This window comes from Taudactylus pleione, unplaced genomic scaffold (genome assembly GCF_031769625.1).
Source record: "Taudactylus pleione unplaced genomic scaffold, aTauple2 ptg000186l, whole genome shotgun sequence".
Lineage (NCBI taxonomy): Eukaryota > Metazoa > Chordata > Amphibia > Anura > Myobatrachidae > Taudactylus > Taudactylus pleione.
The window spans coordinates 1,112,514-1,133,476 of NW_028284588.1; the positions used below are offsets into that span (position 1 = coordinate 1,112,514).

A 20,963-nucleotide genomic window follows, 5' to 3' on the forward strand; every position below is an offset into this window, starting at 1 on the left:
GAGCAGCCGCTTACGAGTGGCTCTGAATCAGGCCCTCTGCTCCAAGGACAGGGAGTATGGATCTTGGCTGTGACACCATAGCCAAGCACCACACTCCTAGTGTGCCAGTGCTAGATAAAGATATACAAAGGATAACTAGGAGCTTTAGGCAACTTCTCCACTTTATCTTTCCCCGAGGCTTGCTATATCTCCCCTTCAAAGGTTTGATATAACTCCCTTTGTGATATAATGACACTCGCCAGTACTTCTAATGGGTGCCTCCACATGGAATACCGCTGACATGGAGAAGAACTCCACAGATTCTTACAGGTGTCAGGCTATAAAATGACAGTTAGAAGCTGATTGGTTGCCATTGGCAAATTTTCCACCTTAGCTCTCTCGAAGGTTTGATACATCTCCCCCACAGTATTATATGTGGAAGCCTAGGTTTTCCTAATGTTAGTGTTGGCCCTCAGTGCCTACTTATGTGTACAGTCATTTTCTTTGATGAGACAGATCACATCATGTGATTGTTCCAGTCTGACTGATGAATATTTGGAAGACAAGTTGTGATTCACTATTTCCAACATGGAACCTGATATAGACAAACAAATAAAAAATGAACAGTTAGGTTTACAAATGTAAGAATTATGCAGGAGAATGTACAGAGTGGTCCAAAAGTGTGGAAACACCCTTATAAAAAGGAAATGAGTAAGGAAATATTATTCCAGTGTCTACACATATGATATAGGAGTAGGGGGAAAACTTTTTAGAGTATGTCACCAGTATGGCAGCTATCTTGAAGTTGGTCATCTTGGATGCAACTCTACTTTTTTAATTGAGAAGGTAGTCATGTGACATATCAAACAGAATCTTTATCAAGTTTTAACATAAAGTTTATAGGATGTGTTCAAAATGCTGTCCACCATCTTACAGTGTTAATAATATTATCTTTTCCCATTCCTGATGTACCTTGACTAACATGTTTGGCTGAACCTGAGCACAAACATCAACAATTACTTTTTGCAGATGATAACGATCTTGTATCTTCACAGCATAAACATGTTCCTTCAGGTAACCCCACTGACAGAAAGAGTTAAATCTGGGGATCTTGATGGCCACTGGACAGGATCTACAGTCAATCCACCTTGCATACCTAAGCAGGGGCGAAGATAGGATGGATGGCTAGCAGGGCTTATAAGTGTGTTAGCTTCCTGTCTGAACAAAATAGGAGCTTGCAGAGGTAGCCTGTTCCACAGAAAAAAGTGAGGACAATGAGGGAGCAATGACAAAGATATGGAGGGGCAGTGAGAACCATGAGGGGGCAGCAAGATCCAGGGCCGGCTCCAGGGGTATCCGCGCCCTGTGCTGTCCACATGTAATGCACTCTACAGTGGATGCCGCACACAGCATCCATTCGGCTACTCCAGGGTCCGGCACCACTGCATAGCTGCGGTGGTGGAGGTGCCCATCTCCCAACCAGACCACCTGCCGGACACTTCAGCCCATGGGTGGAACAGTGGAACAATGCTGTCCCGCTGAAATCAGGATATTGGGAGGGGTGCGCCCTCTATGGGGTGGCACACGAACACCCCAAGAGCCGGCCCTGACAAGATCTATAGAGGGTCCAGTTAGGCAAAGTGATAGCTATGAGAGGGCTGTGCAAGATATGAGGGGAGAGTAAGAACAATGGAGGGGTACTGACATGAAGAGAGGCGGAATGTGTTCTGTTCTGCAGACACTCCACAGCCTCAGAAGTCCTTTCTCAAATACCATGTAGTGATGTCACCTAACATGTTTTTCTGCCTTGTCAGGTGGCGGTTTCTTGAAAAGAAACTGCCACTTGACAAAGGTGGAGAAACACATTAGTTGATGTCACTACCCAGTGTTTGATAAAGGACTTCAGAGTCTGTGTAGTGTCTGCAGAACAGAACACCATGCTATTACTGTAACTACTTGAAACTGCAGTAATCCCTGTAGTTACATTGACCTGCTACTGATGCAAACAGGCTGAGTATATCATGATAGTAATTGTCTGTAAACGTGTATGGGTTTGAGAAGGAGTGCAGTGACTGGGTGCAATTAATGTGTGGTGCAGACATGCCGGCCAGTCTGAGCTCTACACTGGCCTGATAGCCTGGAGGATCAGCCCGCTGTGAACAAACAACATCCGCCCGCGGTGTACATTTAACAGCCACCCATTGAACACCTGCATCTGCTGCCTAAAGGCCACCATACATGGCACAATATACGTGCCGATCCGATGGATCGGCACGATATAGGTGCTATATCGTGCTGTGTATTAGCACGATATCGTACCTGTTATCGTGCTGCGCACTCCCGCAGGGTTGTACATCGCATCACCAGGTCTTCCTGCAGAACCATCTGATCTGGGATGCGATGAACGATCCTATTCAAATGGACGAGGGGGGAGCCGGCATATCGTGCGGTCTGCGGGGACCGCACGATTGCCGGCGGTGACAGCACGATCCGTCTGCCGATGGATCGGCAGTCGCCCTACACGGTGCATCACACCGTGTATGGGGGCCTTAACACTTAATATCAGCAGCAAGACAAATTAAGCTGCTGTACAGTCCCAGATAGGCATAACTTGAAAATCAGGCAAGTAATTTGGGATTTAACTGTGGACTGTTATTTTTTTGTTTATATACAAACAATATAACAAATTAATGTCACTAATTAAACAGTGACTGAGACACTTTGGATACAATAATATCAGCACTCCAGTCTCTTTAATGGAAAGTTCTAAACAAATAAGAAAGTGTCCAAATAACTTTGCTGTCGTTTTGAGAAACGGTTGTGTCTATGTACTAAGACTTGGAGACAGAGAAAGGTGATGGAGATAAAGTACCAGCCAATCAGCTCCTAACTGTCATTTTTCAAACACAGCCTGTAAATGACAGGAGCTGACTGGTTAGTATTTTATCTCTGTCCACTTTATCTCCAAGGCTTAGTACATAGACCTTTCTATCTCCATAACAGCAGGATCTGCTGTTACCAAGCTATATGACCATTTGGGTTTATATTGGGACTTGTTGTTGTGTGTATTTTACATGCCAATGAAGACAAATGTGTAGATTTAAATAAATTAAGAAATATTTTTAACAGCAGTTCCAAATCAGAGGGTTTATGTTTTTGTAGTATACATATGAACCCGAAATGCTGATGTACATGGAGGACAGAGAAGGAGCAAAGTGCTGGATGTGCACCTAACATGATGGGATTATGAGATTGATTCAGCAAGGAATGCTGTTGCTAATACGCACGCAATCGGCCAATTGTTGGGTACTGCACATATGTATGCATTGCAGTGCACACACGCGAACCAGCCACTATGATTGGGTCTGCGATCGCAGTGTCTATGCAGACCCATCACGTGATTGACAGGTAGTGCCATTTGTGGGGGGTGATGGGGTGATCGGGGAAACGTAGGCGTGCTAGTGAGTTTCAACGCTGTTGCATGGGCATGCATAAATTAGCCACTGTGATGCCCTACACAGCCTGAGATCTGATAGCGTGTGCTGAAGTTAGCAATTCCTGAGTAAGGTCAGAGCTTGTGCAAATGTGCGTGAGGCTGCGATGGTACTCGATTGTACTGATGGTTTTGCTAAACATTACGGTTGTGTGTAAGGTAAAGTGGGCGCCCTTATGTAGTGCAGCGGCGCCATTGCGTTCGCAATGAATTAGCATACCATCATAGTTGAACCGCGTGCAAAATCGCTATTGTATTCACAGTTGTGCTCCGTAGTGAATCAGGCCCTATGTCCCCTTTTTGGATTGGGTGTGGCTATATCCTGATACTGAAAGGTTACATTTTGGGTGTATGTATATAAACAAAAAGCAGGAACATCACTGACCGAGCAATGAAATAAATGAGGATAAAAGATCATTTAAATTCTATCTGGTTCTCTGTTATTTTATTTATGCCAGCTGTCATTTTTAATTCTTGCAACTTAAATCCTATTAAGATATTGATATCCGCAATCTGGGATATAAAAACAATGCCACAGATCAATTGTAAGAGTATAAAGAACATTAGACATTTGACAAATATGGGAGACCTGGGAACAAGAAGATTGAGTATGTGCTGAACTGTATTGACATTGAGTTATGAAAAGAAGCAAGTCAAATTGAAATGGTTGTTTACTTGAAGAAGGAAAGAAAAATCAATTTTGTTTGCTATGTATTATCAGGTTTCTCTTGCTATTGCTGTCTGTGCTCTGTCTTTTCTTTTGTTACTTATGGGCAAAAATTGCCTATAATTGCTTTAGTTTACACAGCGCAGTAATAGCTGGCCTTGGTTCTTCAAATTATTTGGCATAGAGTGCTGGATAATTGGGTTTCCTGTCAGCTCAGCTGTGAACCAAACAGGTTTGTAAACAATGGCGTACCAGTGCCACACTTCACAGGAAGAGGTTAGGTAGAGTACATACTGTATGATAGCATTAAGCAAATGAGAACCTGTATCTCTACAGGTGCTGTAAAGCCACTTCCAGAATGTTTTTCCAGTCAACATTTTGTCAGTGACCAGATCATATCACAATCTCATATTGTACATTAAACACAGAAAGTGATCTCACAAAGGGGCAGATGTGCTAAGCTCTGGAAAGTGATAAATTGGAAAGTGATAAACTGCCAGCCACTCAGCTCCTAACTGTCATGTTACAGGCTGTATCTGAAAAATGAGAGGAGCTGATTGGTTGGCAGTTTACCACTCTTCAATTGATTACTTTCCAGAGCTTAGTACATCTGCCCCCATATCACTGGGTATATTTCATACCGTAAGGAGGAGACTAAGAAGCCTATTTGGCCAATAGGAAATATTTTCTAATGACATTGCAGTGAATACTGCAATACTGGCTGACACTGGTAAGAGGATTTTTAACTCTTCACCCACCAGCCTTCTAGCCTTCTCAGCAAAACATATGAAGTGGAACTAGGGACGACCACTGACTGCTTTGTCATGGGTAATCAATGGTTTTTAACAATCGCCAAGACATAGATGGTTAAGCCATCAATAATATAGTCCTGTGCATGTACAGCCACTGCCCGTAGCTGGCACTAACAGCATCACCATTGTACCATCACTATCAGGCCATTGTTGGTTGCTAACCATCAATGGTCGATGATCAACCCCAGGTGGAAAGTCCAGACTACTGTAATAATAATAAAAAAATCTCTGGTTATAACAGCTGTTTTCATCTTAAAATAGTCCATTTTTGAGCATCATAAATATACCCTTAAATGTCATGTTTAGGTATAAGGCTGACAGCCATAACTATGAATGTGTGAGTGGTGCTGCCGCCCAAGGTACAAAGGCAAGGTTGCAGTTAAATCCCCTTCAATTAAAGGACCCTGAAATCATAATTTACTAACCACGCGGACATATTGAGAATAGTAACCTACGGCGAGCGAAGTGAGCCACCATGCCCGAAGCGAGCTTGCGAGGGTACAAGTTTCTACTGTTGATGGCCAGATATTACATTTGGGATAAACTAAGAGCACTTTAAGGGCATCATGGAACCACACTTCCACCTTCACTTGATGTCACCTTCCCGCCATTTTTCATTCCAGCTGTGGAGAGTGAAGTGGGAGGGAGCTGGGAGCTGTGCTGCGCTGCTGTGTGGCTGCTGTTGTGCATTTGTAATTGAGGTTGTCCTGTCCATGGCTGGCTATCCATTAGCTGAGGGAGATCTAGGCACAACCGCAAGGCCAAGGGAGTGGCAGCTATATTTGCTTGGAACAGCACTCTGCGGCCTGGAAAGTTGTCAAAGAGCTGCTCTGCTTCCTGGTCTGCTCTGCTTCCTGGTCCCAGCCCCTTTTTAATGATGTCATGACATCAGGCCCCGGGCATATTAGCGCCCTGCTACGGAACTGTTTGCAAGATTAATTAGGAATATTTTTTTTTTCAGTTTGTGCTGTTTAATTATATATATTAATTTTTGGGGGATTGATGAAGACTTATTTTATTGCATTGTAAAGTAAATATATTTTATGTGTATTGTATATAAAAACCATGTAAAATGAGGAAAACACCTTTGTCTATGATTGCTCCCCTAATTACAGTACTTTCATGCAATCAAATAACTCTCAGAACTGAAGTATAGGAACGAAATGTGTAGCAGGATGTGTGCTGTTTGCAAACTCTGGTGAGGTTCTAGAGCCAGGATAAATGTTTAGAAAGTTCAGAACATGGGGCCCCTGGTGTTGGAAAACTAAACTGCTTAAGAACTAGAGATGAGCGGGTTTGGATCTCAGAGATCTGAACCCACCTGAACTTAGGGGATCCGAATCAGATCCGAGTCGGCTCGGGTTTTCCAGCCTGACTCGGATCTGAAAATGAGGCAAAACGTCATTATCCTGCTGTTGGATTCTCGCAGGTTTTGAATTACATAAAGGTCCCATGATCGCCACCATTTTTTATTCCGGCTGTGAAGAGGGAGGGAGCTAGGAGCTGTGCTGCACTGCTGTGTGGCTCCTGTTGTGCATTTGTAATTGAGGTTATCCTGTCCATAGGGGCTGGGTGGCTGGCTATTGCTGGCTGTTGTCCTGTCCATAGGGGCTGGTTGGCTGGCTGTTATCCATAGGGGCTGGTGGGCTGGCTGTTGTCCATAGGGGCTGGTTGGCTGGCTGTTGTCCATGGGGGTTGGCTGTTTTGAGGTTGTCTTGTCCATAGGGGCTGGCTGGCTTTTATCCATAGGGGCTGGCTGTTGCTGGCTGTTGTCCTGTCCATAGGGGATGGCTGGCTGGCTGTAGTCCATAGGGGCTGGCTGGCTGTAGTCCATAGGTGCTGGCTGGCTGTTGTCCATAGGGGCTGGCTGGCTGTTGTCCATAGGGGCTGGCTGGCTGTTGTCCATAGGGGCTGGCTGGCTGTTGTTCTGTCCATAGGGGCTGGCTGACTGTTCTGCTGTGTTGTCCGGGGGGTGCTCTGTCCATCAGGGATGCTCTTCTTCACCCCCAGTGTAAAAAAAATAAAAACAATTTTTTTGTGTGTGCATAATTTAGCCACACAACCAGTGTGAAAATAAAAACAATTTTTTGTGTGTGCATGTTAGCAAAAGTTAACAAAATTTTGTTGTGTGTGTGTGTGTTAGCCTGCCACACAACCAGTTTGAAAACAAAAACTATTTTTTGGTGTGTGTGTGTGTGTGTTAGCCTGCCACATCACCAGTCAAACTAAAAAACTATTTTTGGTGTGTGCGTGTTAGCCTGCCACACCACCAGTCAAACAAATAAAAACAATTTTTTGTGTGTGCATGTTAGCCTGCCACACACCCAGTCAAAAAATAAAAACAATTTTTTGTGTGTGCGCGTTAGCCACATTTATCAGCAACGTAGGTGCGCAGGGGTGCTGTGCTGCCTGTGTCATTTATCAAGAGGCTGCTGCCTCGTTCGGTGCTCTCCCAAGTCCCTCAAAAAATGAATTCAATCAATCAATGTTTTTTTTTTTTGTGTGTGTGTGTGCGCGTTAGCCATGGCATCACAAACGCTTTGCTGAGATTTGCATTAACATTTTCAAAGGGGAAAATAGAGGATATGGTTTAAAAAATAGAATAAAGCAGCTAAAACTGTGGGCCTGTTTCAGAGCTGCTCGTAAGCGGCCGCTCATTCGCTCCGAGCGATGTTCGCACATCTGCGCATGCATATGGGTCGTAATGCGCATGTGCCAACCAGTCAATGCGGTCGGAAATCGAGCGCTCGCCAAATAGCGAGTGCCTGCTAATTTGAGTGACAGGATGAGGCGTTTGTGGGTGGTAACAGGGGAAGGTGCTTGAAAACGGGGAGTGGAGATCCAAACGGGCATTTTAAGGGTGTGCATAATTAACAAAGCAGCGTCATCGACCACGTCACTTGGTTGTCTCTAGCCTGAACTGTTGGCATGATTGCGGTAGGATAAACCTACCACAAGCACTGCGAGCAGTTCAGACGCCTTTCGATGTACACGATAAATCAAATAAATAGCGGAGATGACGTAGGATGCGAGCGGCCAGGGGGTGTCTTTACAAAATAGTGAGCGCATGTTTCGTTTCCTCGCTCAGACATAGAGGCGTCAACAGACCGCAAAGAGCGAGCGCTCAATTTAAATACACACAAATATATAGAGATATAGAGATATAGTTCTTGCGCCACAGTGGCGCAAGAACTATATCTCTATATATTTGTGTGACTTTTATTTGGAGTAATAGAGACTACTCCTATATAGTTCTTTGCAGCGTATGTGAAGCGCTGGTGCATTTATTTATTTTTATTATTTGCTTTAAGCTCAATTTAAATAGCCAGCCCCTTTTTCTGAACGAGCGAGCGCCAATAGCGTCCGGCTCTGAATCAGGCCCTGTGTTCTCTGATTATAGTGTCCCTACTCCCTACCCATGACCCCTCTACCTGACTTTCAGTGAGTCAGAGCTGCAACTCCATGCAACCGTATTCCAGAGTGCAGCTGTTTCTCCTGTAGCCCAGGTCAGAAGATGGGTAGGGTGTGTGGTGATGATATGGACTAAAATGGAGCTCACATCCACTAAAGTGGACAATGAATCCCCAATCTAACAGGGAGCGCAGCTGTAATTTATACACAACACAGGATGGGATGACGATATAGGCTTAGGTGATGGTATAATCTGGGGTGATGTATACATCATCTTCTTCACACAATATTAATTTGTCCCCACTGGAATCCACCATTACAGGTGCCTGTGTAATTTTTGCATGTCATTGACGGTAAAGGACTTTCTCATAGAATTAGTATTTCATTTTAATGGACATCATCTTTTCCACATTTTTGGGAAGTAGTCTCAGGCTGATCACCGACAAAGTTCCCGGCTGTGCTGAAAACTCTGAGTACACACTGGAAGGTGGGCAGCTCAAGTAAAGCAAAGGCAGTTTGTTTGTGTAAGGGCCTCCAAAGGGTATATTTATTTTATAAAGTTTCTAAAAATTGTCGAAGCCAGATGGTTGGCTGAGACCTAAATTGTAAAATTAATATCTGAAGATGCCATTTTAGGTTGCCCCTGACGACACCATCTTGCTTTGTCAGAATGAAACCATTGTGTGTGATGCTAATATGCTATTATTAGAATCGCATTGCCACTGCATACTGTTTAAAATCCTATCATACCCCATACACACGAATACTAAGGGTGTGCATCGGCCACTCTTTGTGTTTTGGTTTTGGTTCTGGATCTTTCTTCGTGTTTTGGATCTGGATTGGTTTTGCCAAAACCACCCTTCCGTGTTTTGGGTTCTGGGTTTTGTGTTTTGGATCTGTATTTTTTTTTAAAAAAGCATAAAAACAGCTAAAATCACAGAATTTGTGGGTTTTTCTGCTCCTATGCTATTATTAACCTCAATAACCTTAATTTCCACTCATTTCCAGTCTATTCTGAACACCTCAAACCTCACAATAGTGTTTTTATGTCCAAAAGGTTGCACCAAGGTAGCTGGATGACTATGCTAAGCAACACGACTGGGCGGCACAAACACGTGGTCCATCTATGAGTGACACTGCAGTGGCAGACAGGATGGCAGTTTGAAAAACTAGGCCCCAAACAGTACATAATACAAAGAAAAAAAAAGAGGTGCAAGATGGAATTGTCCTTGGGCCCTCCCACCCACCCTTATGTTATATAAACAGGACATGCACACTTTAACAAACCAATCATTTCAGCGCCAGGGTCTGCCACACTACTATGGCTGAAATGATTGATTTGTTTGGGCCCCCACAAAACAAGCTGGCAATGAATCTCTCCCTGCACAAACTGGCTCTACGGAGGCAAGATGTCCTCATCCTCCTCATCCACCGATTCCTCACCCTCTTCAGTGTTGTGTACATCCTCATCCTCACAGAGTATTAATTGGTCCCCGCTGGAATCCACCACCACAGGTCCCTCTGTACGTTCTGGAGGCTGGTCTCCCTGGAAGAGTTGATAATACATTTTTATGAACATCATCTTCACCACATTTTGTGGAAGCAACCTCCTACGCCTTTTGCTGACAAGGTTCCTGGCTGCACTAAACACTCTTTCGGAGTACACACTGGAGGGGGGGGCAACTCAGGTAAAATAGAGCCAGTTTGTACAGGGGCCACTAAATTGCCTCTTTTTCCTGCCAGTACAGGTATGGACTGTCTGACATGTCTACTTGGATGCTGTCACCGATGTAATCCTCCACCATTCTGTCAATGGTGACAGTATCATATGCAGTGACAGTAGACATGTCAGAAATTGTTGCCAGGTCCTTCAGTCCAGACCAGATGTCCAAACTTGATCCTGCCTGCCCTGCATCACCGCCAGCGGGTTGCTTAGGATAACTAAGTTTTTTCCTGGCAGCCCCAGTTGCGGGAAAAAATGAAGAAGGAGCTGTTGACGTGTCACATTCCGCTTCAGCTGACAGTGTTTTCACCAGCAGGTCTTTGCACCTCTGCAGGCTTGTGTCGGCCGGAAAGAGAGACACCACATAGGCTTTAAACCTAGGAACGAGCACGGTGGCCAATATGTAGTGGTCTGATTTCAACAGATTGACCTCCCTGGAATCCTGGCAAAGCGAATGAAGGTCTTCATCCACAAGTCCCACATGCCGAGCGGAATCACTCTGTCTTAGCTCCTCCTTCACTTTCTCCAGCTGCTTCTACAAAAGCCTGATGAGGGGAATGACCTGACTCAAGCTGGCAGTGTCTGAACTGACTTTACGTGTGGCAAGGGCTGGAGAACCTTGCACAACATGGAAATCATTCTCCACTGCGCTTGAGTCAGGTGCATACCCCCTCCTTTGCCTATGTCATAGGTGGATGTATAGGCTTGAATGGCCTTTTTCTGCTCCTCCATTCTCTGAAGCATATAGAGGGTTGAGTTCCACCGCGTCACAACCTCTTGCTTCAGGTGATGGCGGGCAGGTTCAAGAGTGTTTGCTGGCACTCCAGTCTTCGGCATGCAGTCGCTGAATGGCGAAAGTGGGCAGAAATTTTTCGGGCCACCCAAAGCGTCTCCTGCACGTCCATGTAACTTTTCAGAAAATTCTGCACCACCAAGTTTATTGTGTGAGCAAAACATGGGACGTGCTGGAATTTGCCCAGAAGTAATGCCCGCACAATATTGGTGGCGTTGTCAGATGTCACAAATCCCCAGGAGAGTCTAAGTGGGGTAAGCCATTGGGCGATGATTTTCCTCAGTTTCGGCGGTGTGCCTCTTACTGAAACCGGTGATACACAGCGTAGCCTACCTTGGAACGAGCTGGCGTTTCTGAGATGCTGCTACTGGTGACGCTGCTGTTGTTGCTGCGTAAGGTGATACATCTACCCAGTGGGCTGTCACAGTCATATAGTCCTTAGTCTGCCCTGTTCCACTTGTCCACATGTCCGTGGTTAAGTGGACATTGGGTACAACCGCATTTTTCAGGACACTGAGGACACTTTTTCTGATGTTTCTGTACAGTCTCGGTAGCCTGCCTAGTGAAGTGGAATCTAGATGTGATTTGGAACCAGGGACACACTACCTCCATCAATTGTCTAAATCCCACTGCACTAATGGCGGATACAGGATGCACGTCTAACACCAACATAGCAATCAAGGCCTCAGTTATACGTTTTGCTTCAGGATGACTGCTGTCGTACTTCATCCTCCTTGCTAAGGACTGTTGGAGTGTCAATTGTTTAGTAAAAGTAGTGGCGTCCTTATTCCTCTCTGGGATGATGAACAACTCCCAGCAGCAACAGCAGCAGTGGCAGAAGTAGGCGTAGCAATGCAGGATCCTCCAGAGGAATCCCGTATAGGAAAGTCAGTCATGCCAGTGACATGGCCTGCAGGACTACTTCTGATCCTGACTAAGGAGGAAATTGACGAGGAGGGAGTTGATTCCTTGGATAAAACAGGAAAAAGGGATTTAGGTGTCCGTGGACTGCTTACGGTCTTAGCCAAAGTTTCTGAACTTGACAATAACTTTTTATGAACGCACTGCAGGTGACGTATAAGGGAGGATGTTCCTAGGTGGTTAACGTCCCTACCCCTACTTATTTCACCTTTACATATGGTATATATGGCAAGACAGTTGTTGTCCGGATTTGGATAGAAATATTGCCAGACCAAAGACTTGGAATGTTTGGTCTTCTGCCCAGGCATGACCGTGATGGGCTTTTTCATCCCTCAGACAACAACTGTCTCCCCCGGAGCCTGATTTAAACAAACCACATCACCATCAGAATCCTCTTCGCCAACTTCCTCCTCAATGCCAGCTACACCAGTATCCTCATCCTGTTGTACTTCAACAGTGACATCTTCAATTTGTATATCAGCAAGTGGACTGTGGGTGCTCCTTTCAGCACTTGCAGAGGGTGTGCAAATGGTGGAAAGAGCCACCACTTCCCGTCCAGTGCTGGGAAGGTCAGGCATCGCAACCGCCACCACACTTGGACTCTCCTTGGGGATTTGTGATATATTCTTAGAACGCACAGTTCTTCGCTGTGCTTTTGCCAGCTTAACTCATTTGATATTTTAGCGGGATGAGGGTTCCATCGTCATGTGAAGCTGAACCACTAGTCATGAACATAGGGAAAGACCTTAGCCGTTCCTTGCCACTCCGTGTCGTAAATGGCATATTGGCAAGTTTACATTTCTCCTCAGATGATTTAAATTTTATTTTTAAAGGTCATTTTCCTGAACTTTGTCATTTGGGATTGTATATGCCCTCTACTATGACATTGGGCATCGGCCTTGGCAGACGACGTTGATGGCATGTTATCGTCTATGTCATGACTACTGGCAGCAGCTTCAACACTAGGAGGAAGTGGTTCTTGATCTTTCCCTATTTTATTTGTATCGGAGAAAGTTTGGTCCTCCATTTATGTTATATTGATATATACGTGCGGCTAAGGCGCACACAAACACAGAAAATTATTTTTTATTTTTGTTGGAGACTAGTGCACTTTGTGGGTTACACCACCCTTTAAGAAATTAGCCAGCCGGCTCTTTACTTATTGGACACAGGCGCACGCTTGGCACTGCTCCTTTGTTGATGCACATGCAGCTACAGTGCACACAATTCACAAAGACAGAAAAAAAAGAATTTATTATTTTTTGTGGAGCGCACTTTGAGGGTTACACCACCTTTTAACAGACAGATGCACGCTTGGCGCTGCTGCTTTGAGGATGCACGTACAGTGCAGACAATTCACAAACACAGAAGAAAATGTTTTATTTTTGTTGGAGTGCACTTTGGGGGTTACACCACCCTTTAACAGACAGACGCACGCTTGGCGCTGCTGCTTTGAGGATGCACGTACAGTGCAGACAATTCACAAACACAGAAGAAAATGTTTTATTTTCGTTGGAGTGCACTTTGGTGGTTACACCACCCTTTAACAGACAGACGCACGCTTGGCGCTGCTGCTTTGAGGATGCACGTACAGTGCACACAATTCACAAACACAGAAAATTATTTTTTATTTTGTTTGGAGTGCACTTTGGGGGTTACACCACCCTTTAACAGACGAGCCAGCCGGCCCTTTACTTATGACACAGGTGCACGCTTGGCTCTACTTTGTTGTGCAGCCACAGTGCACACAATTCACAAACACAGAAAATTATTTTTTATTTTGTTTGGAGTGCACTTTGGGGGTTACAGCACCCTTTACCGGTCAAGCCAACTGGCCCTTTGCTTATGACACAGGCGCACGCTTGGTGCTACTTTGTTGACGCACGTGCAGCCACAGTGCACACAATTCACAAACACAGAAAATATTTTTTATTTTGTTTAGAGTGCACTTTGGGGGTTACACCACCCTTTAACAGATGAGCCAGCCAGCCCTTTACTTGTGACACAGGCGCACGCTTGGCGCTACCTTGCTGATGCACGTGCGGCCACAGTGCACACAATTTACAAACACAGAAAATAATTTTTTATTTTGTTTGGATTTCACTTTGGGGGTTACAGCACCCTTTAACGGACAACTCAGCTGGTCCTTTACTTATGGGACACAGGCGCACGCTTGGCGCTGCTCCTTTGTTCATGCACGTGCAGCCACAGTGCACACAATTCACAAACACAGAAAATTATTTTTTATTTTGTTTGGAGTGCACTTTGGAGGTTACAGCACCCTTTAATGGACAAGCCAGCTGGCCCTTGATTTATGACACAGGCGCACGTTTGGCACTACTTTGTTGATGCACGTGTAGCTACTGCCCACACAATTCACAAACACAGAAAATGTATTTATTTATTTTTTTGGAGTGCACTTTCTGGGGGAACTCCTTATGCACAGATCACCCCCTGTACAACACTGGGACACTGCACAACACTGTCCAGCCAGCCCCTATAGACTTTGGAGTGGGCACAGCCCCTATGGACAACTGACTGCACAACACAGCCCAGCCAGCCCCTATGACAGCAGCACAACACAGCCCAGCCAGCCCCTATGGACAACAGCAGCACAACACAGCCCAGTCAGCCCCTATGGACTGACTGGACACAGCCCCTATGGACAACAGCAGCACAACACAGCCCAGCCAGCCCTAGCTCCCACCCTCCCTCTTCACTGTAGACAGCCGGAGTGAGAAATGGCGCTGACGCGGGGACCTTATATAGAATCCCAAACCCGCTAGAACCGGAAGGCGGGAAGATGACGTTTTGCCTCGATTTCAGATCTGAGTCAGGCGGGAAAAGTCGAGCCTGACTCGGATACGACTCGGATCGGGGGGGCTCGAGGGGGGTTCGGATTTCAGAAATCCGAACCCGCTCATCCCTAACGACTACACATATAAATCAGTGATGACAGACATGTCTGGTGGACATGTTTGTGACAAATAATTAAGAATACACAAGGAAACTGTGAGTGTTTGCTCTGCATATTGATACAGTGTGTCTATGACAATTGAAGTATAACACAGATACTGATATGCTAAATGTAGATTTGGAAACAATGGTCAGACGTTTAGCCATCGTTTAACAATTGTAGGCCTTGTATCCAATGTTGATGTGGTTAAGTAGAACTAACAGTTGTATTCTTGAGAGCCTTTTGTTAAAATTATCAGATTGTTTGCCAAAACTTGCTCCATCTATGAACATGACAAACCCCATTGTCTGTCATTCTTTTAGTTCAGACAGAAGTAATATTAATAATAACCAGTTTGAAGCCATGTATTTAACTATATATATATATATATATATATGAATATATATATATATATATATGTATATGAATATATATATACACTTAAACGATCACATGGGTATCCACAATGCGTGCACACATATATATATAAACAGTTGCATTTGTAAATAGAAACACACACACAGCGCATGTTTTGGGCTGTAACTCAAACCCTGCACACAGCGCACGTGTTTACACTGCATGTAGACACACAATGCATACATATATCCATAAATATACATGCACTCATAAAAGGTTCCTGCACATTATGGTTTATATTAAAGTTATTAATTATGATGCAAAATGTATGTATTTGATGTTAATGGTATACAACATGATAGACATGGCATGTTTGGTACTAAACTGACACACTGTTTATTTCCAGATATCTGAATCTATCAGCGAGGGAGTCGCATCTTGCGTTAGATGGTTATGGAATATAGGAAATTATTGGTTAGAATGCATTCTGTATGTAGTGTCTATTGATTAGTTAAAACTCACACAAAGAGCCATTGGAGGGCTGAACTACCATTGTACAAACTGACCTATGACAGAAGAACCAAGAGGAAGAACCAATGGGTTTATGCCAACTCGTTCCTATTGTATTGCCTGCTCTCGGTAAGGGTATATATTCAGGCGCTCTGTATTCAGTAGTTAGTCATCATATTATTTCTTTTGACGGAGGCTTCACCTTTGATCCAGAGTAATGTATCGACTGTACCTTATTTCTGTATAATCCTTTGCGCTAATTGTATTTAGATCACAGCGTGTAACTAAATGCTTTTTATGTGAATAATAACTTTTGTGCTTTGGAACCACACTCCAAGTCTGGAAAGCGATTATTTCATATGCGTACGCTATGCTAAATAGCGACATTTAGGGTATAGAGGTTAATAGGAATTCATAAAATAAAACGTGTTCATGTTACCCAAAGCAACCAATCAGATCCTGTCTATAATTTTCTAGAATCCAATAGAGAAATGATAACTACAATCTGATTAGTTGCTATGGGCAACGTGAACACTTCATTATTAGAAACTTTAGTAAAACTAAAATAGCCCCCAAATTGCCTCTTTTACCTGCCAGTACTTATATTTACATGTATCTCTTTCTCTTCAAATCTGTGTCCGTTGGGAAGAAAAAACAATGTCTTCATCCCTTCTGGGATGAAAATCCACTCCCCGCAAACAAGCATGGTGCTTAAGAATTCCCAAGAAAGACACAACGTAAGACTTAAAACATAAATCTGAAATGTTGCATTTAATGCACCGTTTCGTTTGTTTACATATCTGATATTGTTAAGTGGACAGTGGGAACAATGGCAGTTTGAAGGCAACTAACTAGCTTTTTTAATGTCCCTGTACAGGCTGGTAAATGCTTTTACGGAAGGTTTGCAAATGATTATTTAAGTCAATTGTTTTTGGAAAGCATTCTTCCTGGTCCCCTTCTGGGATGAAAATCCACTCCTAGCCGCAGAAGCAGGCACAGGATTCTCAAGAAAAACACAATGTAAGGGCTTAAATCAGGGGTAGCCACCCTCAGTCCTCGAGAGCTACTAACATTTCACATTTTGAAGACCACCTAGCTGGTGCACAGGTGTATTCATTGCTCACCAACACATTTAATTATTTGTTACTATATTATGCGAGGAGACCTCAAAAACATGCACTGTTGGTAGCTCTCGAGGACCAGGGTTGGCTACCCCTGCCTTAAATCATAGATCTTATGCTTGTCAACATATCTGTGCTGGTTAAGTGGCACTTTGAGGCCACTAACTAACTATGTTTTTTTTAATGTCCCTGTACAGGTTGGGAAATGCTTTTTCATGTGGAAAGCACTACTAGAAGTCTTCCTGGTCCCCTTCTGGGATGAGAAAATATACACTCCCAGCAGCAGCAGGCATGGCGCTCAAGGATGTTGCTGGGGCAAGGACTGATGTTAATGTGTCAAATATTTTTTTGTAAATGCCTCCTCCCCTCCCTTCACCCTCATAAATTTTCTTTGTAATGAAAAAATTTAATTAAATTTACTACCAATCAACCCTTCCTGTCCCTGCTCTGCCTTCAACTCCATACATACTCCAACTCCCTCTGGCCTCTCTTGAATAATAAGTTGATCTGTGCATGCATCTGTAATTCACATCTGCTCATGCAAAAAATTCCAGCATGAAGCAGGTTCATTATTTTGGGGATTAGAAGTTCGATTTGGTGTTCGATTTGGACGTGGACATGCAAAATCGAAGAAATCATTATTCAAAATCAAACCAAATTGAATTCGATTCAGAAAAGGCTCACAAAATCGAATTTTAGTAAATGTGGGATTTTGACAGGAATTTCTACATTAGGTTTGATTCAATTTCAGGTGAGCTAAATCGAAAATAAAATCGAATGCAAAATCGAACATATAAATATACCCCAAAGTGTTAAATTAGTTTACCTAATGTCCTGAACAAGTTTACTGATGTTCTAAACATGGGTGTATCTAGGGACCCGGGCTCCCTTGGCAAAGTAATGGACTGACACCCCTCTGTGAGCGTAGTTTTGAGAGCTGTACTACTTCATTCGATGTATCTGGAATCAGTAGTAGCTTACGTTTCAAGACAAAGCAAGCAGACAAACAGACAACTATGGTTGGAGAACAAATCAGACACAGATTACGATGTAGTTACACATCATAGCACTGTGTAGACCGTTCTGGAGAATGGTATGAGTGCTGGCTTTATTTATAGGGGTCTGAAAAGGTTAGTCACCATGAGTCAGCTTTATGCATTGGCACAAACAACTTGTTTGTGCCCCCCTAATACTGGCTGGACATATAGATAAGATAAACATAAGACATTACGATGCACATTCTTGTCATTATCCTCGCCTGCAATCTCGTCAGCATCTTCTATCTTGTTATCTTCAGACTGTCCAATGGTCTCCACCCCTGATAGTACTTAGGGGGTCATTCAGACCCGCTCATGAGCGGCAGTACGCTCGCAAGCGGGTCGATGTCCCCCACTGCACATGCGCACAACGGAGGGAGCTCCGTCGTGCGCATGCACCAGACCCGGAGTGCGACGGGCTCTCCATCGCTCCAGGTCTCGCACCAAAGGGGGTGTGCTGTCGATGTTGCTTGACAGCATGACCCCTTTGGTGGGCATGCCGGGGGCGTGCCTGCGAGATGGAGGCGTTCCCATGGGAATGCCTACCGTCTGAAGCCGGCCCCACTGACATCACTAGTGATGTCAGTGGGAGTGATTTTGGCTCTGATAGAGCCAAAATAACTCCAGGGCTTGCGACAGTGAGACCCTACTGCAGGATCTCCGTCGCAAGCACGATGGTCGCGATGGTCTTGACCATCGCGACCATCATCATGGACGCTCGCATAAGCTGTGGGTGGTAACCCACAGCTATGCGAGCGTCCATGAGGACGCTCCTAAAACAGGTAGGAGGGCCCTGATTCAGAGCGAGTGCTCTGGTCAGAGCGTTCAGCTCTGAATCAGGCCCTTTATCTCTTCTACTCCAGACTGTATGGTGATTAATGTTTTTCTGAAACTTCAACCTTATGTAACTTTTAAAATCACTCTTAAAGCGACATACACATAGATAGAGCATTTAATAATATAATTAAGCATTCTACGCTAACACCTCTCTCCCATATTTTCTAAACAATTACCCTCTGTACTTATAATGTTAGCGACAATAATAAAGATTAATTTAATATACAAAAAATTATGATGGATATAATAAGCCCCCTTTCTGGCTCTCCAGCCAAAACTTGCTTCTGTCTCACCAGCCAGCCCTTCTGTCTCCAGCCATCACCCCTTTTTGTTTATTCAACCAGCACCCCCTTCTGTCTCATCAGCCACTACCCTTATGTGTTACCAGCTAGCCCTCATCTCTCTCACCAGCCAGTCCCTTATCTCTCACCAGCCAGCCCCCCTTATGTTTCACCTGCCAGCCCCCCTTATGGTTCATCAGCCAGCCCCCTTCTCTCTCACCAGCCAGCTACCCTTCTCTCTCACCAGCCAGCCATAATCCTATCTCCATTGTGTATAGATTCCCTTCAGTCTCCCCAGCCAACAACCCCTTCTACCCTCATCAGCCAGCCTCCTTATGTTTCATCAGACAGCCCCCTTCTGTCTGCCAAGCCAGCCCCCATACGCTTGATCAGCCAGTACCTCCTTATGTTTCATCAGGCAGCCCACTTCTGTCTCCCCAGCTAGCCGCCATATGTTTCACCACCCAAACCACCTTCTGTCCCCCAGCCAGACCCCATTCTATCTCTCCAGCACCCCTTCTTACTCTCCAGCTCCAACCCCCCTTCTGTCTCTCTAGCTCCAACCCTCCTTCTGTCTCGCTGGCTCCAACCCCCTTCTGTCTCTCCAGCCCCTGCCCCCCGCATGCAGCCCCTGCAGCCCACCTTTACCCAACATCTCTGGGCATCTAGATGTTACCCTGCAGCTGTGCTCATCATACTGCGACCGGCTCCTCAGTTTCTGCGACACACCTGACGTCATGACATCACGTGTGCCTTGTATAAAAAAATCCCCAAAACTGTATTCATAGTACTAGTCAGCAGCCCCTGGCTAGTGCCATCCTGGCCAAAGGGTAGAGACACCTCTGGTTCTGAAGCAGTTTAGTTATGCTAACCCCCATGTTCTGATTTTAAACCTTAATGTTTATATTTATGCAGTTAGTTATTTTTAATTTTCTCTGAACTATACTGTGCATGTACATAGATACAAAGTACACATAGGCCCTCATTCAGAGCCGTTCGCTATTTGCGGTCGTTCGTTTAAAAACAAGGGGTGGCTATTCAAATGATCCGTACGCACATTGCAGTCTGTTCACACCTCTAAGTCTGAACGAACGAGCAAAACATACGCTCGTTTATTTGTTAAAAACGCCCCCTGGCCGCTCGCACCATACGTCATGTCCGCTATTTATTAGATTAATCGAGTACATCGACCAGCGTATGAACTGCTCGCTATTCTTGTGGTTGGTATTTGCTACCACAAATTTGCGAGCAGTTCTGGCTATAAAATAACCCAGTGACGTGGACAATGACGCTGCTGTTTTAAATATACACACCCATAAAACGCCCGTTTTGACCTTTAAGCACGCCTGCGTTCGGATCTCCACTCCCCATTTTCAAGCACCTTCCCCTGTTACCACCCACATACGCCTCATTTTGTCACTCAAAATAGCAGGCACTCGCTATATAGCGTACAAACGATTTTCGGCCGCACTGACTGGTTCGCGCATGCGTACTAAAAACCGTACGCATGCGCAGATGTGCAAACATCGCTCGGAACGAGCGTACTGCCGCTAACGAGCGGCTCTGAATGAGGGCCTTAAGTCTTATGGAGCTGGGGAGTCAGTTGGAAATAGTAGTCATTTATTTATATATACTTTTTATAGATTATTATTTGATTTTTATTTTCCCCTTTTATTTTTTTCTCATTTTGTTTACCAGGTGGGTCCTCATATAAGATTTATGAGATCCCACCTCTTTAAGATCATTTGTAATAGAACAATGTAAAGGGCCGTCCTTGGTAGAGCGGCAAACATGTCAAGTAGTAATAGGACACTAATACATGTGATTTCTTATTGTTGGAGTGCAAATATCCTTATTGTTGGAGTGCAAATAGTGGTGTCACAATGACAGTGATGGGTATTAGAGATAAGTGAAGATATAGCAAAATTTTGCATAAATTAAGTTCACCTGCAAAACAGGGTCTTTTACAGAGTTATAAAGTTATGATGAAACGATCACCAAGTTATGGTTTTGCTATGCCATGATTATGCACTGTATTTATAACTTATTATGCACTGTATTTGTA

At 44.4% G+C, this 20,963-nt stretch overlaps 1 protein-coding gene across 1 annotated transcript in view; it reads right to left on the reverse strand.

The window, feature by feature from the left end:
- Positions 1 to 458: 458 nt before the first annotated feature.
- The window catches only part of SLC6A3 (solute carrier family 6 member 3), a 192,608-nt gene continuing 172,103 nt past the window's right edge, over positions 459 to 20,963 (reverse strand). The window contains exon 15 of the mRNA XM_088476325.1: positions 459 to 574. Coding sequence (XP_088332451.1) covers positions 459 to 574 — 116 coding nt within the window. The remainder of the gene's footprint in view (positions 575 to 20,963) is intronic.